This window comes from Lithobates pipiens, unplaced genomic scaffold, assembly GCF_037356315.1.
Source record: "Lithobates pipiens isolate NorthernLeopardFrog02 unplaced genomic scaffold, aLitPip1_a1.2 Scaffold_16, whole genome shotgun sequence".
Classification (NCBI taxonomy): domain Eukaryota; kingdom Metazoa; phylum Chordata; class Amphibia; order Anura; family Ranidae; genus Lithobates; species Lithobates pipiens.
The window spans coordinates 317722460-317741624 of record NW_027507748.1 but is presented as its reverse complement, the minus strand read 5'-3'; the positions used below and the strand labels follow the sequence as shown (position 1 = coordinate 317741624).

At 41.5% G+C, this 19165-nt stretch overlaps 1 protein-coding gene across 4 annotated transcripts in view; it reads right to left on the bottom strand.

Moving 5' to 3' along the window:
* Window positions 1-280: 280 nt before the first annotated feature.
* Window positions 281-19165, bottom strand: part of TMEM183A (transmembrane protein 183A) — a 44793-nt gene continuing 25908 nt past the window's right edge. Inside the window, exons 6-9 of one of the 4 annotated variants that reach the window (XM_077481665.1) lie at window positions 17206-17286; window positions 9749-9865; window positions 6923-7007; window positions 6102-6272 (exon numbers count right to left, since the gene is read on the bottom strand). In XM_077481665.1, the coding sequence (XP_077337791.1) occupies window positions 6250-6272; window positions 6923-7007; window positions 9749-9865; window positions 17206-17286 (306 nt within the window). In that variant the 3' untranslated portion in view covers window positions 6102-6249. Of the gene's footprint in view, window positions 6273-6922; window positions 7008-9748; window positions 9905-17205; window positions 17287-19165 lie in introns of all 4 variants that reach the window. The other 3 variants (XM_077481663.1, XM_077481662.1, XM_077481661.1) reach the window with 3 other exon arrangements.

The window sequence follows — 19165 nt, the reverse complement described above, 5'->3', positions numbered from 1 at the left end:
CCCAACCTGAGCCAGACTCGGGATTACCGCTAGGGGGGTTAACTGAACCTGTTAAAAGTCTGAGACACTGATGAAAAAAGGATCATGTGAAGGTCAATTAAAAAAAAAAAAAGAAGCAAAACATTCAGAGCAAACCTTCCCTTTTCCCTTAGATCCAGTATATTACATGTGGTTAGAATATTAATTTAAAATCTGCACTTGCTGACAATCCGGTATAGTTTTGAAAGGAAATAACCAGCCAAGATGTTTTTTTTTCAAAAAATGACAGCTCAGTCAAGAATAAAAAAACTATTTTTTATTCTGCATTTATTAGCACACCTTATCCAGCTTTCAAAATGAAACAGTGAATGGAAGTGTTTCTTCTCATGTACATCTATGAAATATTTGATTACTACATTGTTGGTACAAAGATATATACTTCTGAATAAAATAAAAGTTTATATTATATATTTTTAATATTTTTTGGGGGGGAAATCAATACATGACAAAATTATAAATAGGGAATTTTTTATTTTTCTGCATATAAGTTCAAAAAAAAAGAAGAAAAAAAAATGTCCAGTGCCAATTACTACATTCAATACAGAAACACTATAGCCACTGAAGCAATAATGGTATGAAATATGGTGTGTTAGCAGCATATAGAACAGTGTAGCCTAAAAGACCCTAAAAACCACAGAAATAAAAGGGGTATTCTCAAATGCTTAATAAAGCAGTGCAGTAACCAACAGCAACCAAGTTTAATATGTTTTATTCTGTGCATTAACCAATTGATTAAAGCAGGCCATATATATATGATTTTCTTTCCGGCAACTACGTGTTGGTGGAAAGAGAATGGTTTATTCCCCCATCAACACAGTCAGGAATCCCCCCATGGAGCTATTGTGTTCTCCCGGCATACTGGTTGTACCCAAGCCGATCAGCTGAGATTCAAACCATCTTTGTCCAGCTTAAGACAGGTTATGTCAATATTTGTGGAGATTCATTTTAGTTAATAAATTTGTAAATACAAGTGCCAAGCTTGCAGAAACAGGTCTGGAACTTTTGGACAAATCAGAAAAACACACAAACTGCTGCATTTTTTTCTGCACTGAACTGTACTGAAGACAAAATGCATCAAAAACACATATGTCCCTATTTTAAAGTGGATGTAAACCCATTCTCATCCTTTCTAAACTACTGCAACATTGGTTATCTAGAAGGATATACAAGTCTCCTGCATGTATACTTATCTGTCAAATGTCTCCCCTCTGTCTGCTATGAGACCCGAAAAACTGCAGATTTTGTGGGTGGGTCCGTTTTCCAGGGCTCAGTGGGTGGAGTCGTGATGTCGGTAGGCTCCCCACCCACCTCTACACTTCCCTTAACGAGCATTTTCTCCTGTGTATTTCTTACACTGAACTTCTGCTATGATCTCTAACATCCAGTGAAAAGACAGGGAAGTAACCACATGACTTCAGCATGCCCAATTATGCTGAGGTGTGGAACAGCCAATTATGTAAGAGCAGCAGAAGAAAGGAGTGGGAGGGAATTAAAAAATAATGCAGGTCTCTTAGGCTAGTGCACAAGAGTAAATCACCTGTCAATCACAGCAAGGGGGAGGATTTGACAAAGTTTTTCTCTGTTTGTCAAGATTTATCTCACAGAACAATAAAAGAGGATTGCTCAGAGCTGGATTAACTTTTTGTGGAAAGACTGGGCTCAAATGATAGGAAATCTTATACTCTACATTATGACATAAAAAAACAAAAACAAAAAAGGGTTTACATCCACTTTAAAAAAAAAAAAAAAAAAAAAATTTAGAATCCCTTAATCTTAATGCATTCTATGCCATAAGATGATAAACCTTCTGTGTGCAGCAGCCCCCCTAATACTTACCTGAGACCCATCTCGATCCAGCGATGTTACATTTCCTTATTGGCTGAGACAGCAGTGGGGTCCCATTGGCTCCTGCTGCTGTCAAAGTCAGTGAGCCAATCAGAAGAGAGGGAAGGGCCAAACCGTGGCTCCTTGTCAAAATGGAGACACAGAGCAGCGGCACAGGTGCCCCCATAGCAAGCTGCTTGCTATGGGGACATTCGGCAGGAGGGAGGGGCTAGGAGTGCTGGCGAGGGACCCGAGCTTAGGAGGATCTGGGCTGTTCTGTGCAAAACCATTGCACAAAGCAGGCAAGTATAACATCTTTTTTTAAATGACAAACAAGACCCTAAAGTAAATGTAAAGTATCTTTTTAAAATATCAACCAGGTTATACTCACCTCCTATATGCAGTTTTGCAAAGGGCAGCCTGGAGCCTCCTCTTCTCAGGTGCCTCTTTGCTGCTCCTGGCCCCTCCCTCCTGTCAAGTGCCCCCACAGCAAACAGCTTGCCGTGGGGGCACCCGAGCCGAGCTGCAGCTCAGTCTGTCCATTCAGACACGGAGCTGCCATTCAGCATGCCCCCTCTCCCGACTGGCTAACCGACTTTGATTGACAGCTGTGGGAGCCAATGGCGCTGCTGCTGTGTCTCAGCCAATCCCAGAAGGGAGAGAGTCGAGGGACACTTAGACATTGGCAGACAGGGAGGGGACTCAGGAAATTATTAAGGGGCGCTGGGTGGGGCTGCTACACACAGAAGGCTTTTTATCTTAATGCATTAAAGGTAAAAAAACTGCTGCCTTTACAACTCCTTTAATATCACTTTAGGATGGAGGGGGAAAAAAAAACGCACCAGAACGCATCAAAAACACACATGCAGACACATCTGGAATGCATACAGACTGTGTTTTTATGATGTGAACCGGCCGTTAAAATGTAGCTGTAAAGGCATGTATGCTAGTGTAACTAAACCTACTTCTTTTGTTTTCGCTTCTCAGACAAGGAAGACCTCAGGGTGTTAAAGTGGTAGTAAAACCCTTGTAATGATTTATACCTATAGGCAAGCCTATAATAAGGCTTACCTGTGGGATACAGTAAATATCTCCTAAACGTGATGTTACTGGCACTGCACTCTTAGAGGAAGTAAAGGCAAAACAAAAAAACAAAAAAAAACAAGGCAAAGGCATAATGAGTTAGTATGCATAGCATACTAGCTCATTATGAATAACTTACCTGAGAACAAAGCCCCCGAAGCAGTCCTCTGTCTTCATGTCCACCGCTGCCATGGATCCCGGAGTGACTTCCGGGTCTCGCTGCTCGGGCACTGTGATTCGCCGGAGCAGCGATGACGTCACCCACGTGGCATATCGCCGCGATCTGCGGCCTGCCCAGTGCGCCGCTGTCTACGTTGTCTTCGGGTAAATATCTCCTAAACCGTAGAGGTTTAGGAGATATTTCTTGGACATACAGGTAAGCCTTAATCTAGGCTTACCTGTAGGTCAAAGTTGGTTGTAAGGGTTTACAACCACTTTAATGGACAGCGTGCTGTCCCTAGAGAGCCATGCTGGATGCTGTACGCCATACGTGGTAGTGACGTCATCTCGGGTGATCCAGTCAAATGGCCACAGCCTGCAAACCTGGAGGGAAGAGCGGGTGATGATGGAAGCCCCCTGGGGGAGCCATACTAGCACATTATGGTCCTAACTTGCAGGGAGGAGGATTTTATTTTTTTGCGATTTACTATCGGCTTTAAAATAATACACCACTTTCTGTCAGAGACTAAAAAAACAAAAAAACAAAAAAAAAACTTAGTGATGATTTGAAAAGTTATTTAAAGCGGTTCTTCACCCTAAAGGGGAAGTTCCGCTAATCTGATCCCTCCCCCCCTCCGGTGCCACAATCGGCACCTTTCAGGGGGGAGGGGGGTGCAGTTACCTGGATAATCCAGGTAACTGCACCCACTTCCGGCCAGACCGCCGCAGACCCCCCGCCCCCTCGTTGTGTTCTGGGAAACACACAGTTCCCTGAGACACAGCGGAGGACCATAAGAGATGCGCAGCGCGACTCGCGCATGCGCAGTAGGGAACCGGGCAGTGAAGCTGTAATGCTTCACTTCCCGATTCCCTGACAGAGGATGGCGGTGGGGGCAGCAGCGAGACGAGCGATCGCTCGTCACCTGCCGCTGACATCGCTGGACCCTGGGACAGGTAAGTGTGATTTTATTAAAAGTCAGCAGCTGCAATATTAGTAGCTGCTGGCTTTTAATATTTTTATTTTAGGTGCAGAACCGCTTTAAGAGAAATTTTACATCTCACCAAAATAATTCAAAGATGACCTCTATGATGCAGATTTTTCATTATTCAGTGCATTCAAAAAAACTTTTCTAACCCATAAAATGCTAAATTCCAGAGTAACCTGCAACAACTGGGTTTTATTTTGCAGCTTCCTTGCCGACATTGTTCTTTTAAATTCAGACAGAAGTCTATGAAAGTTTGCTAATCTACTGTAATACTGCAGCTTCCTATTTACAAGAAACACAAGTGTGAAGACATTCTTACTGCCAAGACAAAAAATAAAAAAATACCCTGCCGAGGTTAAGACGTCACAGGTTAACAGAAAGATTTTAATCTTTCTTCATTTGCTCAATTTCCTAACAATGAAAGTGTTATTGAACTTAAAATGTATCTAAACTCAAGAACACAAATTGGAAATACTGCAGTGTAACAGTCCTATGATATAGCAGCTACATACATTTTTTCAAAGCCATTTTACTTTATTTTCACATGGTGATCATGTCAGTTATACACTTCTTGTCCACAGGTGAGAATTACCCACTTATCAGCATTGTTAACCTTGGGTCAGGAAGTGCATTAGGACTACAGATCATCATCCTCTTCCCTCATCTACACAACACAGGGGAGTGGTGTTCTGCAGTCAGGTGATCTAGGCAGGGCTGATAACACTGCTTAAAGTGTAAGTAAACTCCCCTATCGTTTTCAGCCAAGGAAGCTGCCATCTTTGCCTCTGTTTAATCTTCAACTGCTATGGTGCTGCACATGTGATTTGTTAGGACACCAGCCATTGGAAGGTTTGATAGTTTGGCTGAGAGCACAGCCAATGTAGTTAGCATTCCCGGCATGCCTTTTTTTTTTTTTTTAACTGTTTAAATCCATGGGTTTACTTCCACTTTAAGATTTCGCTGCAGCAGAGGTAGAGAGCACAGAATGTCACACGCTTGCTGGATTTCTGGCAGGATCAAGGGGTATATTTTTTCATTTACCAAAATGGATAAGAAAAAAAAAAAAAAAAAATGTAATAAGTTGTAAAAAAAAAAATTAACCATCAACATCATAAGTTCACTATTAGGGTTTACATATACTTAAAATGAATGAGCCTAATATTTATAGTAGGCATAATAAAAATATATTTGCTTTAGAAATGACCAGGCTCAGGGGATGAACACATTCATTTCACGAACAATGCTATATCAGCAATAAACTGATATTTTTTTTACAAACAAAATTAGATTTTGCTTAAAAAAAAACAAAAAAAACACAACTTTCAAGTTTACACTTAAACATAACGTTTGTCGTGCTTTGGCACTGAACTGTAAAAATGCCTGTTGCATCACAACCCAAAACTTTTTTTCTTTTATTTTGGATAGAGCAGTGAAGAATTAGCACCTCCAATTATTAACCCTCGTGTTTCTGCTAGGCCAGGAATATGATGGGAAATGTTTTAAAAATACAAAAAACAAAAAAACTCAGTGGTCAAAGTTTACAACTTCTGACATAGTGTTTATTGCTGTCAGTGTCTTCTTGGTCCAAAGACAACGGCTCCCCCCTTTTCTTGCACGGACATTAAGATATGGACAGGAAGTAGGGTTAAATATTCCCAACAGGAGAAGAAAAAAAAAGAAAAGAAAATTGGCTTCAGTTAGGCGTTAAGTAATAAGGAAATTCTGTACTGAAAGTAATATGGGGGCTTCGATTGCTGGCACCTACTAAGAAGATTAGCTGCTTGTCTTCTACTGGCCTCAACACTTCCTGGGTCATTGACCAGAAATCAGCATAACAGTCAAGCATTTTCAAAAGGAGAATTTAGCAATGGCAGCTTGTATAATTTTTTAGTACAGGTTTATTTAACAACCCTGTAATTCACAACATTTTAGTGTTGGTTATTTTCTTTGGTTCTTAGAGTGGCTGCTACCAGAAAGGAGGTCTCAGTTGAGATACTAAGCCTTGGTTGAGAAAGGATATTTAGGATGCCACCAGTCGAGAAGATGGACGCTATGGACAGGATCCAGAACGATTTGTACTCCTTGTTCTCCACGAGGCTTCTTGCCATTCAACAATGGACAGTCTTGGAAGATCAGTCGCACACGATGATGCCTCATGTCAGTACTGACGTTTATTGTGAGCTAAAACAAAAATTTAAATTAGCTTCCAGATCAACACAGGAAAAACTGAGTCATATTTCACGATAATGATAGGTTCATGTGTGCTTTGGAGCTGTAAAAAAAAAAAAAAAAAGAAAAAAAAAAGTGTACATCCTCACACAATCTCTCAAGATTTTTCGGACAGGTAAAGCCTTGGTTCTTATTGAAGTTTGCCTGCCTCTCTCTCTGCCACGTAATCATACTGGTGAGAGAGGCTGCCCCTTATAATGATCAACCAATAAGAATGTGTGTGTTTGGGTGGGTGGAAGGACAAAAGGGGCTTAGCGACAAGCTCCAATACTACCAGAAGCATTGGAGCTTTGCATGTCATGATGGCCTGGCATTTGGCTGTGACAAAGTATTGGAAAGCTGCTGCACATATGCACAGGCACCGTACTGTAGAGTAGATGCCTACACTTTATGTCTGCAACAGTTTGCTCCTCTATCCCTCAGTGGAATAAACACACAAAATATAATATACACCTCAAACCCAAATTTTTTTTTTTTTATAATTTGTTAAAAAGAGAAGTATTGATGGGTTTTACTTCCCCTCTTGCTCGCTGCAAAGCCTGCAAATGAAAAGCATAATGGGCTAGTATGCATCGCATACTAGCCCATTATGTGCCACTTACCTGCAAAAGAGTCCAGCGATGTCCCCTGTGTAGACAGCGTCCATCTTCTGGCCCCTCTTCCTTCCATGACGATTAATGGCACAGGCTAGGGAAGAAATGGCACTTAGTTTTGTTTCTTCCCCATGCATTCACCGTTGGAATTATCGGTGGACTACAAGTGAAATATCTCCTAAACGGTGCACATTTAGGAGATATTTCCACTACCTATAGCTAAGCCGTATTCTAGGCTTACCTACAGGTAGAAGTCCAAAAAGTGGGTTTACAATCACTTTAAAAAGGGACAGTGTAAAAATGAAAAAAATAAAAATGAAAAAAATAAAAATGAAAAAAATAAAAATAAAAAAAATTTAAAGCACCCCCATCCCTCTGTGCTTGTGTGCAGAAGCGAACACATAGGTAAGTTGCGCATGCATATGTAAACTGGATTGGAACCACACATGTGAGGTATTGCCGCAAACGTTAGAGCAAGAGCAATAATTCTAGTGCTTGACCTACTCTAACTCTAAACAGGTAACCTGTAAAAGCATTTAAAGCCTTGCCTATGGAGATTAAGTGTCGTAGTTTGTTGCAATTCCTCAGCCATGCACAATTTTAAAGCATGACATGTTGGTTATTTACTCGACATAACATTTCTCACATTATAGATAAAAAAAACACAATAGTAACCCATTTTTTTTTTTTATTCATTAAAGTGTATTTTTTTCCATGCAAAAAATTGCATTTGCAAATCCACTGCGACATAAAAAATTACAGAGATTGCCATTTTATTCCCTAGGTTCTCTGCTTAAAAAATAAAAATAAAAAAATAAAAACACACACATGTACAATGTTTGGGGGGTTATAAGTAATTTTCAAGAAAAAAAATACAGATTTAAACGTGTAAACAAAAAGTGCCAGAAAAAGCTTGGTTGGCAAGTGTGTAAATTATTGTCTGCAGTCTTGACTCAAATTAACAAAACATACTTGCCTACCTGCTGCAGCATTTCTCCGATGCTGTAGCTGACCCCTGCTGCCTCTAAGCCCAGGAAATGAGTGACCACATGACTGCTCATTGCTCAGTTCTTGGGTCTGCTCTGAGCAGAAAGCAATGATCGTCAGTAACTGCTCCTCTGCTCTGCATCTCCAGCACATACTGGAGCACTGGGCAGAGTAGGTGGCAAGAGTGGTTGGGTCAGGCTCCCAGCGACACACACTGACAGGCTGAGCCAGCCTCCTGTAAGGCATCTAGGTGGATCCAGACACTAAAATTTGGATGGTTCTGTGATGTCAGCCGACAGCAAACTTTAGCCTGATGTCAGCTGATCCTGGGTCACAGAAGTGCACAAGAGCACTCTGGTAACCCACAAGAGAAGTATGGCCAAAAGAGAAATAAGAATGACAGGTTCTCTTTATGAAGAGATCTGGGGTCAAAGACCCCAAATCTCTTCTTCACCTTTTGAAAAAAAAAATAAAAAAAATAAAAGGGGATAATAAAATTTCTTCTAGCCTAGACTGGAAGTGACATGACGTCACCTCAGTCCTCAAAGGCCATATTGCAGATGTCAACTCTTTGATCGCCTATGGGAGCATTCGGCCGCACCGTCGGATCAATTATCGGTTGAACCAGCGGAAACGGTAAGCCTGAGAAACACCAGCAAGCAGGGGGGGGGGGGGGGGGTGTACTAGTGGCTCATGAGCTGCTTGGATAGTTTTCTCGAGAAAGCACCTACAGAAACAAATGGTATCAGGGTTATGGCTGATATCTTCAGCCGCAAACCCAATAAGCCACTTGCAAACTGCAACTTATATACGTATTGCGGTCAGCAAGTGGTTACAAGCCGTAAAACTAAACAAGTCAACCCAGTTCTCTCTAGTGGCATGTGCCATGAAGTAATTTCCAAAGATCCTCAAACACCACAACAAAGTTCCTAGAATGTCAGTCAGTTTCTAACAGTTCAGAATAGAGGTCCTCAAACATTCTAAACAAAGGGCCAGCTCACTGTCTTCAAGACTTTGGAGGGGCTAACTCACCAGTGGGAGTAGAAAAATGCCCAAGTGCCAGTGGGAGAAAACCACACCCCAACTCCATTGTCAGTGGGAGTAAAAATTGCCCTAGGTTTGGTGGTTAGTGAGAGTAAAAAATTACCCAACGCCTAGGAAGGAAGAATGCCACCCTGTTACTGAGGTCTGTGGGAGGAATAATGCCCCATCATTAGTATCAGTGGAAATTTTTTTTTTTTTTTAAATCATACTTACCTAGGTGGGTGCAGCATCTGTCCCCCCCAGCGCCTCTAACACTGAGATTCAAGCAAACACTGCCAATCGCTTGGTTCCCAGAGCTCCCTGAGCAGAGAGCTATTTACTGTCAATCACCAGCTGTCTGCTTCCCACCCACCCCCGCTCCCTGGAGCACTAGGCTGAAGCAGGAGCTGGTAGCTCAGGCTCTCAACGAATCCCAACCATATTGTTGTGAACTTGCCCCAGCCTGGACGGCCTCTGCAATGTCAGCCGATACTGGGCTTCAGCCCGCTGTCTGCTGAAAAAAATGTAACTCCCGACTCCTGTGATCCATGAAAGTACATCCAAACAAGCTTTGGCTGTACTTCTCCTTTAAGATCCGCAAAGTGCACATACAGCATTACCAAAGCATAATTTTCCCCTGTATTGTTAACATCATGAGTCAGTATGACCATGTAATGTGCCTGATGTATCATAAGTCACATTAGAATACTACACAAAGTCAAACAAACAAATGCAAAAACATGTGCAGTGTATGACAAGTTTAGACATGCATACAAGTGCTTGAAGGCAAGACTTTCAGTACAATGAAAGTAATAGAATACTTACATAAGCTAGTGTCATGCCCATGACCACGGGAATGAAGATAAAGTTTAGAGTAGTAATCTGAAGTAGTAAACAGTCTTGGTCAGGGTTATAATGAACTTCTTTGTACTCGGTGGGAGGCTGCAGATAATTAACACAATGATTCTTCTGTTTTAGAGGCTAAATAACAGAAAACAGAAAACCTTTATGTAATCATATGTACTAACTAAATGTAAACTGGTCTTTTTCAGTAAAGCACAAAGGATTTAAAAGCCAGTTGATTTTGAGAGGAAAAACGAAACAAAACAAAAAAAACAAACAAACACCTTCATGAGAGAATGTATAAGCTGCCATTGCTGATCTTTTCAGAATGCTAGTGGCCTGGTTGTCATACTGATGCTCATTTACAGCATGCTTGTGGTTCACAAGTCACGTAGCCAGACATGTCCCAGCAATAAGCATTTTCAGAAAGCATCTAGCAATAAAAGCCACTGTACTTTAATAGCTACAGTGTTAGGCCTCTTGCCAGGGGCAGTCCCCTCTCTCCAGGCCACCTGCTTTATGCAATAGAGTCATGCATAGCCATGGCCACCCCCTATTCATGCATCCGGCCCATTACAGCAGCCAGGTTTTCTATTGAAGCACCTGATTAGAGCAAGAGGCTCTAATGGCTTCAAAACAGGGTGAGCTCGGGACGCAGGGAGTACAACCAGAGCCCACACAGGTGTGTTGCAACAGCAAATGAAGTCGCTGCTGCAACACTGATCCTCCTCCCAGCCAATTGGGAAGCGGGTCTAATACCCATCACCCGACTGGCTGAAAGGGAAGACGATCTATTGGACACCTAGGAGGCGAGGAGACGCACGGCGGAAGTGAGAAGAGTCGCTGGCCGTTGCCTGCCGCCTAGATGGGTTAAGTGTCCGTGGACCGCCAGACAGGGGCGGGGAGGAGAGGGTGTCGTTGGCTGTTTGCCATCGCGACCCCCATCGTCCAGAACCAAACCAGTCAGTCACTGTTTCTTGCACATGATACTACTGTATGGAGCATCCATTTTTTTTTATGTATGTATGTTGCATGCATTTTACGCATATGCTTTAGAGCTGCACGATTCTGGCCAAAAACGAGAATCACTATTTTTTTGCTTAGAATAAAAAGATTACGATTCTCGCAACATAAAATCTTTCACATTATACAAAAAATAAAAGGGGCTAATTTTAATGGTTAGTTTTTTTTTTTTTTTTTATTAAATTCATTAAAGTAATTTTTTCCCAAAAAAATAAAAAAAATTACATTTGAAAGACCGCTGCGCAAATACAGTGTGACATAAAATATTGCAACAACCACCATTTTATTCTCAAGGGTGTCTAAAAAAAAAAAAAAAAAAAATTATATATATATATATATATATATATATTTTTTTTTTCTATCGAACAATGCTTACTATTTAGTCATTATACGCACTGCCAAAATCCCTATTTCCCTTTCTTGTCTCCGATTTCTGTTTATATATGTTTGGGGGTCCTAAATTATTTTCTAGCAAAAAAATTATTTTAACTTGAAACCAACAAATGTAAGAAAAATGTTTAGTGTTTAAGTGCTTGAACTTTTTTCACTTACAAAGTCTATTCTATTGACAAATTGTTACAATGTTTATACTTAAGTTCAACTGATAAAGAATGTTTTGATTCTTGGCAGACTGCTCTTCCTTTCCTTTGATGGTGTGGCTTCAGAAAAGCAGAGGGAGTTCTTTGCATAGAAAGAATTGTGAAACACTCTAGTCAAGATTGCGATAACGATTCTTGACTATTAATTGTGCAGCTCTAATATACATTGGCACATTTTCGCACGCATCCATGCGAGTGTATTCTCGCGTTCACAATATGTTAATGAACATTTGCGCACATGAGGCATAAATTGACCAAAAATTATGATTTTTTTTATCAAAGAATACACTGTGCTTGTTTACACGCCTGTGTGCATAGGCACATTACAATTAATGGGCTGTATTTTAGCTCATAAGCTGTACTGAGCATCGCTATTTTTAGCAGCGCCTTACTGTCGTTTTAGCACCGCTTTTAGGGCTGCTTGCGGGGAGCTTTTAAACCCCCGCTAGCGGCCAAAAAAGGGATTAAAAGCAACCGCAAAGATTTCAATGGACAGGGGCACTTTAGGAGCGGTTTATACACCGCTCCTAAAGCACTTCAAAGATGCTGCTTGCAGGACTTTTTAGCGTCCTGCCAGCATACTGGAGCGACAGGAGAGGTGCTTTACAGGCGCTATTTTTAGTGCTTTAGCACCTGTAAAGCGCCTCAGTGTGAAGCTTTAGTGCGTTTGGCCTTACGTTGTTGGAGGTTGAATGGAAAACAGTTACTACAACACATGTGTTTAGAACAGCTAAAACCTTCATGTGTGGTGGTTCAGAACACCAACTTTGCTTCACAAAATGTCCCCAAAAGACTATTGACCACTGCTGAAGATGCGAGAACGAAGGGGGAACCCAGTTATTTATTTGGCTGCAGTATGCTGCTATACAAACCCAACGGCTGGCAGGCAATACCCAAGACTTCTCTCCTATCCAATAACTTCATCATCATACCTCCCTACTTGGGAAATTCTACTTTATGTCTTCGATCATGCATATGATCAACACAGCTATCATGTGTACCCCAGTTTGTTGGTGAACTAAACAAGCAACCACTTTGAAGAACTGGTTCACAGGACTGAACAAAGTAGCTTAAATGAAGAAACATCAGTTCAGCTCAAGAAACACAAACTAAATACACTGACATGGGCATTCTGAATATGCCAATATACAGAACACCATTTCATGTGGATAAGAGTAATATCCACATGAACTATAACCAGAATAATTCCCCAATTCTTAGTGTTGAAAACAGGACCCCCCCCCCCCCCCCCAAAGTCTATAAAGTACTTGCTACATTCAGGACAAAAGCCCATGGGACTGCACCCATATGTTTTGGGCAGGAACTGGGACCTCAGCGGGTAGTCATGTTAGACCTGCTTAATGCCCATATTATGTATCCTTCTCATTCACCCCTTTTTTCAACCTCCTTCAACCCAAGGGGATGTGTTTTTTTTTTTTATTCCTTTCAGCTCCACTCCTGAACATTCCCATGGTTATTTTCTTCTATCCATGGATGTCATCGCTTTGGTCTTCCACCTCATCCATTTAACCACTTGCTTACTGGGCACTTAAACCCCCCTCAGTCCCAGACCAATTTTCAGCTTTCAGCGCTGATGCACTTTGAGTGACAATTACGCGGTCATACAACACTGTACCCAAATGAAATTTTTATCATTTTTTTCCCACAAATAGAGCTTTCTTTTGGTGGTATTTAGTTACAGCTCGGAGTTTTATTTTTTGCTAAACAAACAAAAAAAGATGCAAAAAAAAAAAAATCATGTTTTAATAGTTTGTTATAAAATTTTGCAAACGGGTCATTTTTCTCCTTCATTGAAGTGCGCTGATTAGGCGGCACTGATAGGCTGCATTGGTGGGCACTGATGGGCTGCATTGGTGGGCACTGATGGGCTGCATTGGTGGGCACTGATAGGCTGCACTGGTGGGCACTGATAGGCATAGTTAAGGCGGCACTAATAGGCACAGATAAGGCGGCACCGATAAGGCGGCACTGATGGGCAAAGATGGGCACAGATAAGATGGCACGGATAAGTGGCACGGATGGGTGGCACGGATGGGCACTGATAGGTACCACAGATAGATGGGACTGATGGGCACTGATAGGTGGCACTGATAGGTGGCTCTGATAGGTGGCACTGCTGGGCACTGATGGGCGGCACTGCTGGGCACTGATGGGCGGCACTGCTGGGCACTGATGGGCGGCACTGGGGTGCAGCACCTGAGGCAGATTTTGGGTGGCACTGCTGGGTGGCACTGTGGGTGGCACTGTGGGCACTGCTGGGTGGCACTGTGGGCACTGCTGGGTGGCACTGTGGGCACTATGGGCACTGCTGGGTGGCACTGACAGGGGGGCACTTACTTTATTTCAGGATGGCACTGCGGGTGGCAGGTGGGCACTGGCAGGGGGCAGGTGTCCTTTTAAATTACTGGCCGTGATCGGGACTGATGTCCCGAACACGGCCGCCGGCGATCGGCTTTTTTTTTTTCTCCTCGCGCTGTCAGCGCGAGGAGGAATACTAGCCGATTACCGGCTCCGTTTTATCACATGATCAGCTGTCATTGGCTGACAGCTGATCACGTGATAAGGGGTCGGGATCGACCCCTTACACGGATCGGTGATCAGGCGAGTCTCACGGACTCGCCGATCACAGAGCGCGCCGCGCGCGCCCCTCAGGGGGCGCGCAGGCCGCTCGTAACCGGGACTACGTCAATAGACGTAGTCCCGAAAATGTGGGTCCGCGCTATTGCCGTCATTTTGCAATAGCGCGGATCCCAAGTGGTTAAAGAAAGATTTGCATTCATTCACAAAATACAACGCATTCTCTAATTGAGACCCGAGATGAGTGGCTGACCTCCTGTGTTCACAACACATCAGGCCAGCCACTCAGCACAGGACCCGGACACTGGGTAGGTATGGTATTGTGCAAGATGGACCAATGTAACTATGTATAAAATATCTAAACCTGCAATTCTTTAAGTCTTTAGACTGCATAGAAGTTAACAATTTTCACAATACAATATTTTAAAAGAAAGCTTTGAGTGCACTGAAAAAAATGCATTACTTTAAAGCCCCATATACACTATCCGATTTTCTTCTGATTTTTGTCTTCAGAGTTACCAAAATTATGTAGTGCAAGGGCCTGCCTGATTGCAAATTGAAACTCCTAAAGGTTTGACCTCATATTATATGGTTTTGGTAAATCTGACGGAAAAAAAAAATAAGCAGAAGATCTGATAGTGTGTATGGGGCTTTACAGTAACAAATAAGTAATGACAAAGGTATTACTGACTCAGTAAGCCCGTAACAGAAATGTAAAATTTGCTACGATCCATAAGGGTTATAAAAAGGTGAGGAAGCTCAGTTATTGACTAACTTTTCAGAGCACTTTAAAGTATCGTTTTGGGAGTCTAAAAAAAAAAAAATCCCAAACCTTTCATACTCACCTATGTAGATGCAGCATTTGTCCTCTGCGGCCTTTACACTGAGAACCAAGCGATCAAAGATTTCGGATCTCTCTTTTCTCGGGTCAAGTCTGAGCACAGAGGGGCGATTGTCAGTTGCCAGCTCTGTGCCTCCAGCGCTCACTGGAATGCTGGACTGGGGAGAGGGCAGGAGGGGAATGCTCAGAGGCTGAGCCAGCTGCTGGTCAGGCACCAGTGAGGATCCTGATCATACTTCTTTAAGGCAGAACTAAACCCACTGATTTAACAGTTTCCCCAAAACAGTTACATCCGAGGCATGCCATGAATAACCACCCACAGCTGCTTGTGTTCTCAAGCAAACTATAAAGCTATCAAATGTCCGGTGTCATGACTGATCATGTGTGCAGCAACATGGCAACCACAAATCCAAAATAGGTCAAGATGGCAGCTTTCTTGGCTGTAAAGGATAGGAGGGTTTATTTCCACTTGAACAGGCACAAAAACACTAATCATATGCAATAACTCTGAATGTTACAGGAGCTGAACCTGTAAAAGTGACTCTTAAGAAGGCCATACATGGGTCGAATGCCAAACAAATTTTCTTTCGAAGATCAAATATTTTGTGCATGGTGAAGATTGCTGGCCACTAAAATTATTTTCTGTAGCAACATGAGGTGAAATTGAAGACTTGGTTGGTCAAATTTCTAAATCGATCGTGGCACCATGCCATTAGATCACAAAACATCCATTTTAGATTTTCAAAAGAAAATGGGTTTGGAACTCGACCCATGTATGGCCAGCTTTATATGGGAAATACTTTGGGGCTGCCAGCAGCAGGCCACCAGGGATTTCTAAACATTTGGCTATTTGCATGTTCCAGGTCTGTGAGTGAACTAAGAAACTGTAACAGTGTCAGAACCAGGTAAACTTGTTCCAGACCAGCATGTAAGACAGCACTAAAGTCAAAGCATCAGCATGACAACCAGGAAAATGGCATTATCAAAATGAGAGTTTAGTAGTGGCTGCCTACATCAATCTGTCATGACAGGTACACTGTGGGAATGTTAAAAAAACAGCTTAAATAAGCACCTGCTACTATTAATACATAAAAGAAAAAAAAATATCCTATTTTACTAAACTACAAATGAATGGCATGCACAAAAAAAAAAAAAAAAAAGTATTTTATCACACATCAAATATTTAAACTGAGAAAATGTACCTTTTTGGGAGAAAAAAAAAAAAAGTTAGGTAAAGGTAATTTTTTAATTTATGGTAGCAAAGCGTCTCAAAATAGTTGGGACAACAAAAAGCTGCAAAGTAAATGGTACTAACAAGGCAGAGCTGGAAGAACATTTTGCAATTAATTAGGTTAATTGGCAACAAGTCAGTAACATGAATGGGTATAAAAAGAGCATCTTAAGCCTCATACACACGGTCGGACTTTGTACAAACTTTTCCGTGGACTTTTGTACAAAGGGCGTGGTCCACAAGTTTGTATTGCATACACACGGTTGGACTTTTTGACAACAAACACGAACGTAATGACGTCACAACGTACTGACGCCACTTCAAAAGAGGACGTTCAATGACTCCAGCGCTACCTTTGGTCAACTTCTGTATTGTAGTATGATCTTTTGCATTGGTTCTGAGCATGCGTGTTTGTACCTTGTACAAAAGTCCGATGCTTTTGCGTACACACGGTCGGACTTTGCTCCATCGGACTTTTGTTGCCAGAAAGTTTGTCCGTTCGCACAGCCAACAAAAGTCAGATGAAAACAGAAAAAGTTTGTCCGATGGAGCGTACACACAGTCGGATGTTGCGCCAAAACAGCTAATTTGCATGTTTGTTGTCAAAAAGTCCGACCTTGTGTACGGGCCTTTAGAGAGTCAGAGTTTCTTACAAGTAGATAGGTAGAAGTTCATCTGTGCAAAGCTGCATCTAAAAATTGTCAAACAATTGCAGAATAACGTTCCTCAATGTAATCATCATCTACAATATCATCAAAAATGAGAAGAATCTGGAAAAATCTCTTTATGGAAGGGATGCCTGTGATCTTTGTGCACTGCATTAAATAACTGCCATGATTCTGTGATGGAAAAGGTGATGTTACGCCGTGGTCAACATGGCCCTGTCCTGACCTTTTGATGTGTTACTGCCATCAATTTCAAAATGGCCTTCCTTTTTGTAAAATGGTAAATTTTCTCAGTTTAAATTTTTTTTATACGATTTATATTTTTTATTGGGAATAAAATCTGGGTTCATGAACTTTGCAAATTTTGTTTATGTCGATTTTACACAGCATCCCAACTTTTTTTTAAATTGGGGTTGTATTAAGCAAAGTACTGCAATTCTACTTTGATGCAAAATAAGATACCATAGTACGTTATTCCATACCGGTTTCTTAAATTTGAAGTAAAAATCCCACAATGACTCAGGCCTGTTTCCAGTTACTTTTCTGCACCAGAAGAGTAAACACTGAAAAAAAAAAAAAAAAATGTCTTAGTACATATTAAAAAGGTACTACTACCTTAAAAGAAAAAATATATTACACAGCAAAATCTACACATTATCTAGCTAATTAAAACATAGAAAAATACAAGAGTAAGGCAAGCCAACAACAGTACATTAACATATGAAAAGCTATTAACATATGAACATCATTATTTAGCTCATTAACATCTAAAAAATTGCTTGTAAACACCTTTTTTTCTTTTCAGTTCCTTTACTTCTCACGCATCTGTCAATTCATTTCTAGCACTTGCTACTGTTTAGGCAGTGGGTGAGCTGAAGGGAAACATTCGCTCTCTCCAGCTCTGAATGACATCTAGAGGAAAATTGGTCCTGGCCAGCAATGCTGTTCCAGTAATGGAGCAAGAAGGCAGAGATGAAAACACTTATGTTGAAGCATGCAGCGACCGGATGACTTTTTCAATTTACATGAATGGGAAAGCAGAGATCAACCCATGTATACTAATCAAATGCGGGGACGTTATGTCACTATATGAATGGGAGGCCATAGATTTGTGGGCTGACAACACCACAAATTCAGCAGTGGGACTGTGGCGTTGTCTGCCCAGTATAGGAAATGAGTCCACATTAGAAGGACTGTCAGGATCAACAGGTAAATACTTGACAATAAAGGGACATTAAAGCAGATCTTCATCCTCTCTTTTTTTTTTTTAAGACACCCTTCACCATAACATACACTGTGCTCTCTGGGATATGCTCTCTGAGAAAGCAAGTCTGAAGATCTGCTTTAAAGTTGTTGTAAACTCTCCCCACAACTTTGTCCCATGTAAATCAGCGTAAAAAAACCCTAATGAACAATGCTTGCAGATATCTCCTTACTTGCTTAGTATTGTTGTAACCCTTTTTGTTCTTTAGAATGACGTCACTGATCATGCCCAGATCTCCCCCGATTTATGGAATGTGCTTGTCTATCTGTTATCAGGACTTCCTACGGCACAACACTGATATCCCAGGAGACTGCAGAATCATTCAGAGCTTCCTCCTACACACCATGTGACATCACATGCAGTGTAAACCTAGCCATTACTTCAATCTTATCAGCCGAAGCTGATAAAACTGACAAAGGCAAACATTAGACAGAAAATAGGCACAAGTAAATACTATGAAATAAAACAAGTCAGCTATGAACAGGGAAGCGGGGTTGCCATAGAAACATTGGATTGAGAAGGAGGCTTGGTTAACAGTACAGGAAGTGCTCAATGTAAGGGCAGAAATACACTCCACTGTGGACTCAAAAAATACTTAAGATGGCGCTGCCTAACCCCTGGAAACAAGTTTCTTTAAACAGTAAGTAATATGCGATTTGGGCTGGATTACAGTGGCTATAGTTTGATAATTACTTATTATAATGAACGAAATGAAAAGAAGCATCAGAGTGGGAGAGTATACTTCCTCTTTAAAGAGGACATATCTAGGATCGTAATATTAAAGCAGCACAAAACAAAGTAGAAAAGGCTTTAAAATAAGCCTATGGAAACCTGTTGCTGCAGGTACTGTGGAGGAATTCATTCTCAAAGTTTGTAACAGAGGTACTGAAATAACAGCACCTCTTCCCTTGTTTTCTCCCTCTACAAAGCTCTTTTACAGCTTGTTAAAAGTACACACACACACACACACAAACTAATATCCATAATCTGGACGAAGCTGCACTTTAAGGGAAGGTTATCGTTTGGTCTCTCTTCTACAATTGTACTGTACAGATGATCTGTTATTCAGAGGAACATGCAACGGTATTGCGGATCAGCCCTGATTCTCTTGTTTTTGGGTCCTGGCCCCCCCCCACAGCAATCCTCTTGCTATGGGGGCTCCCGAGGCACGCTCCTGT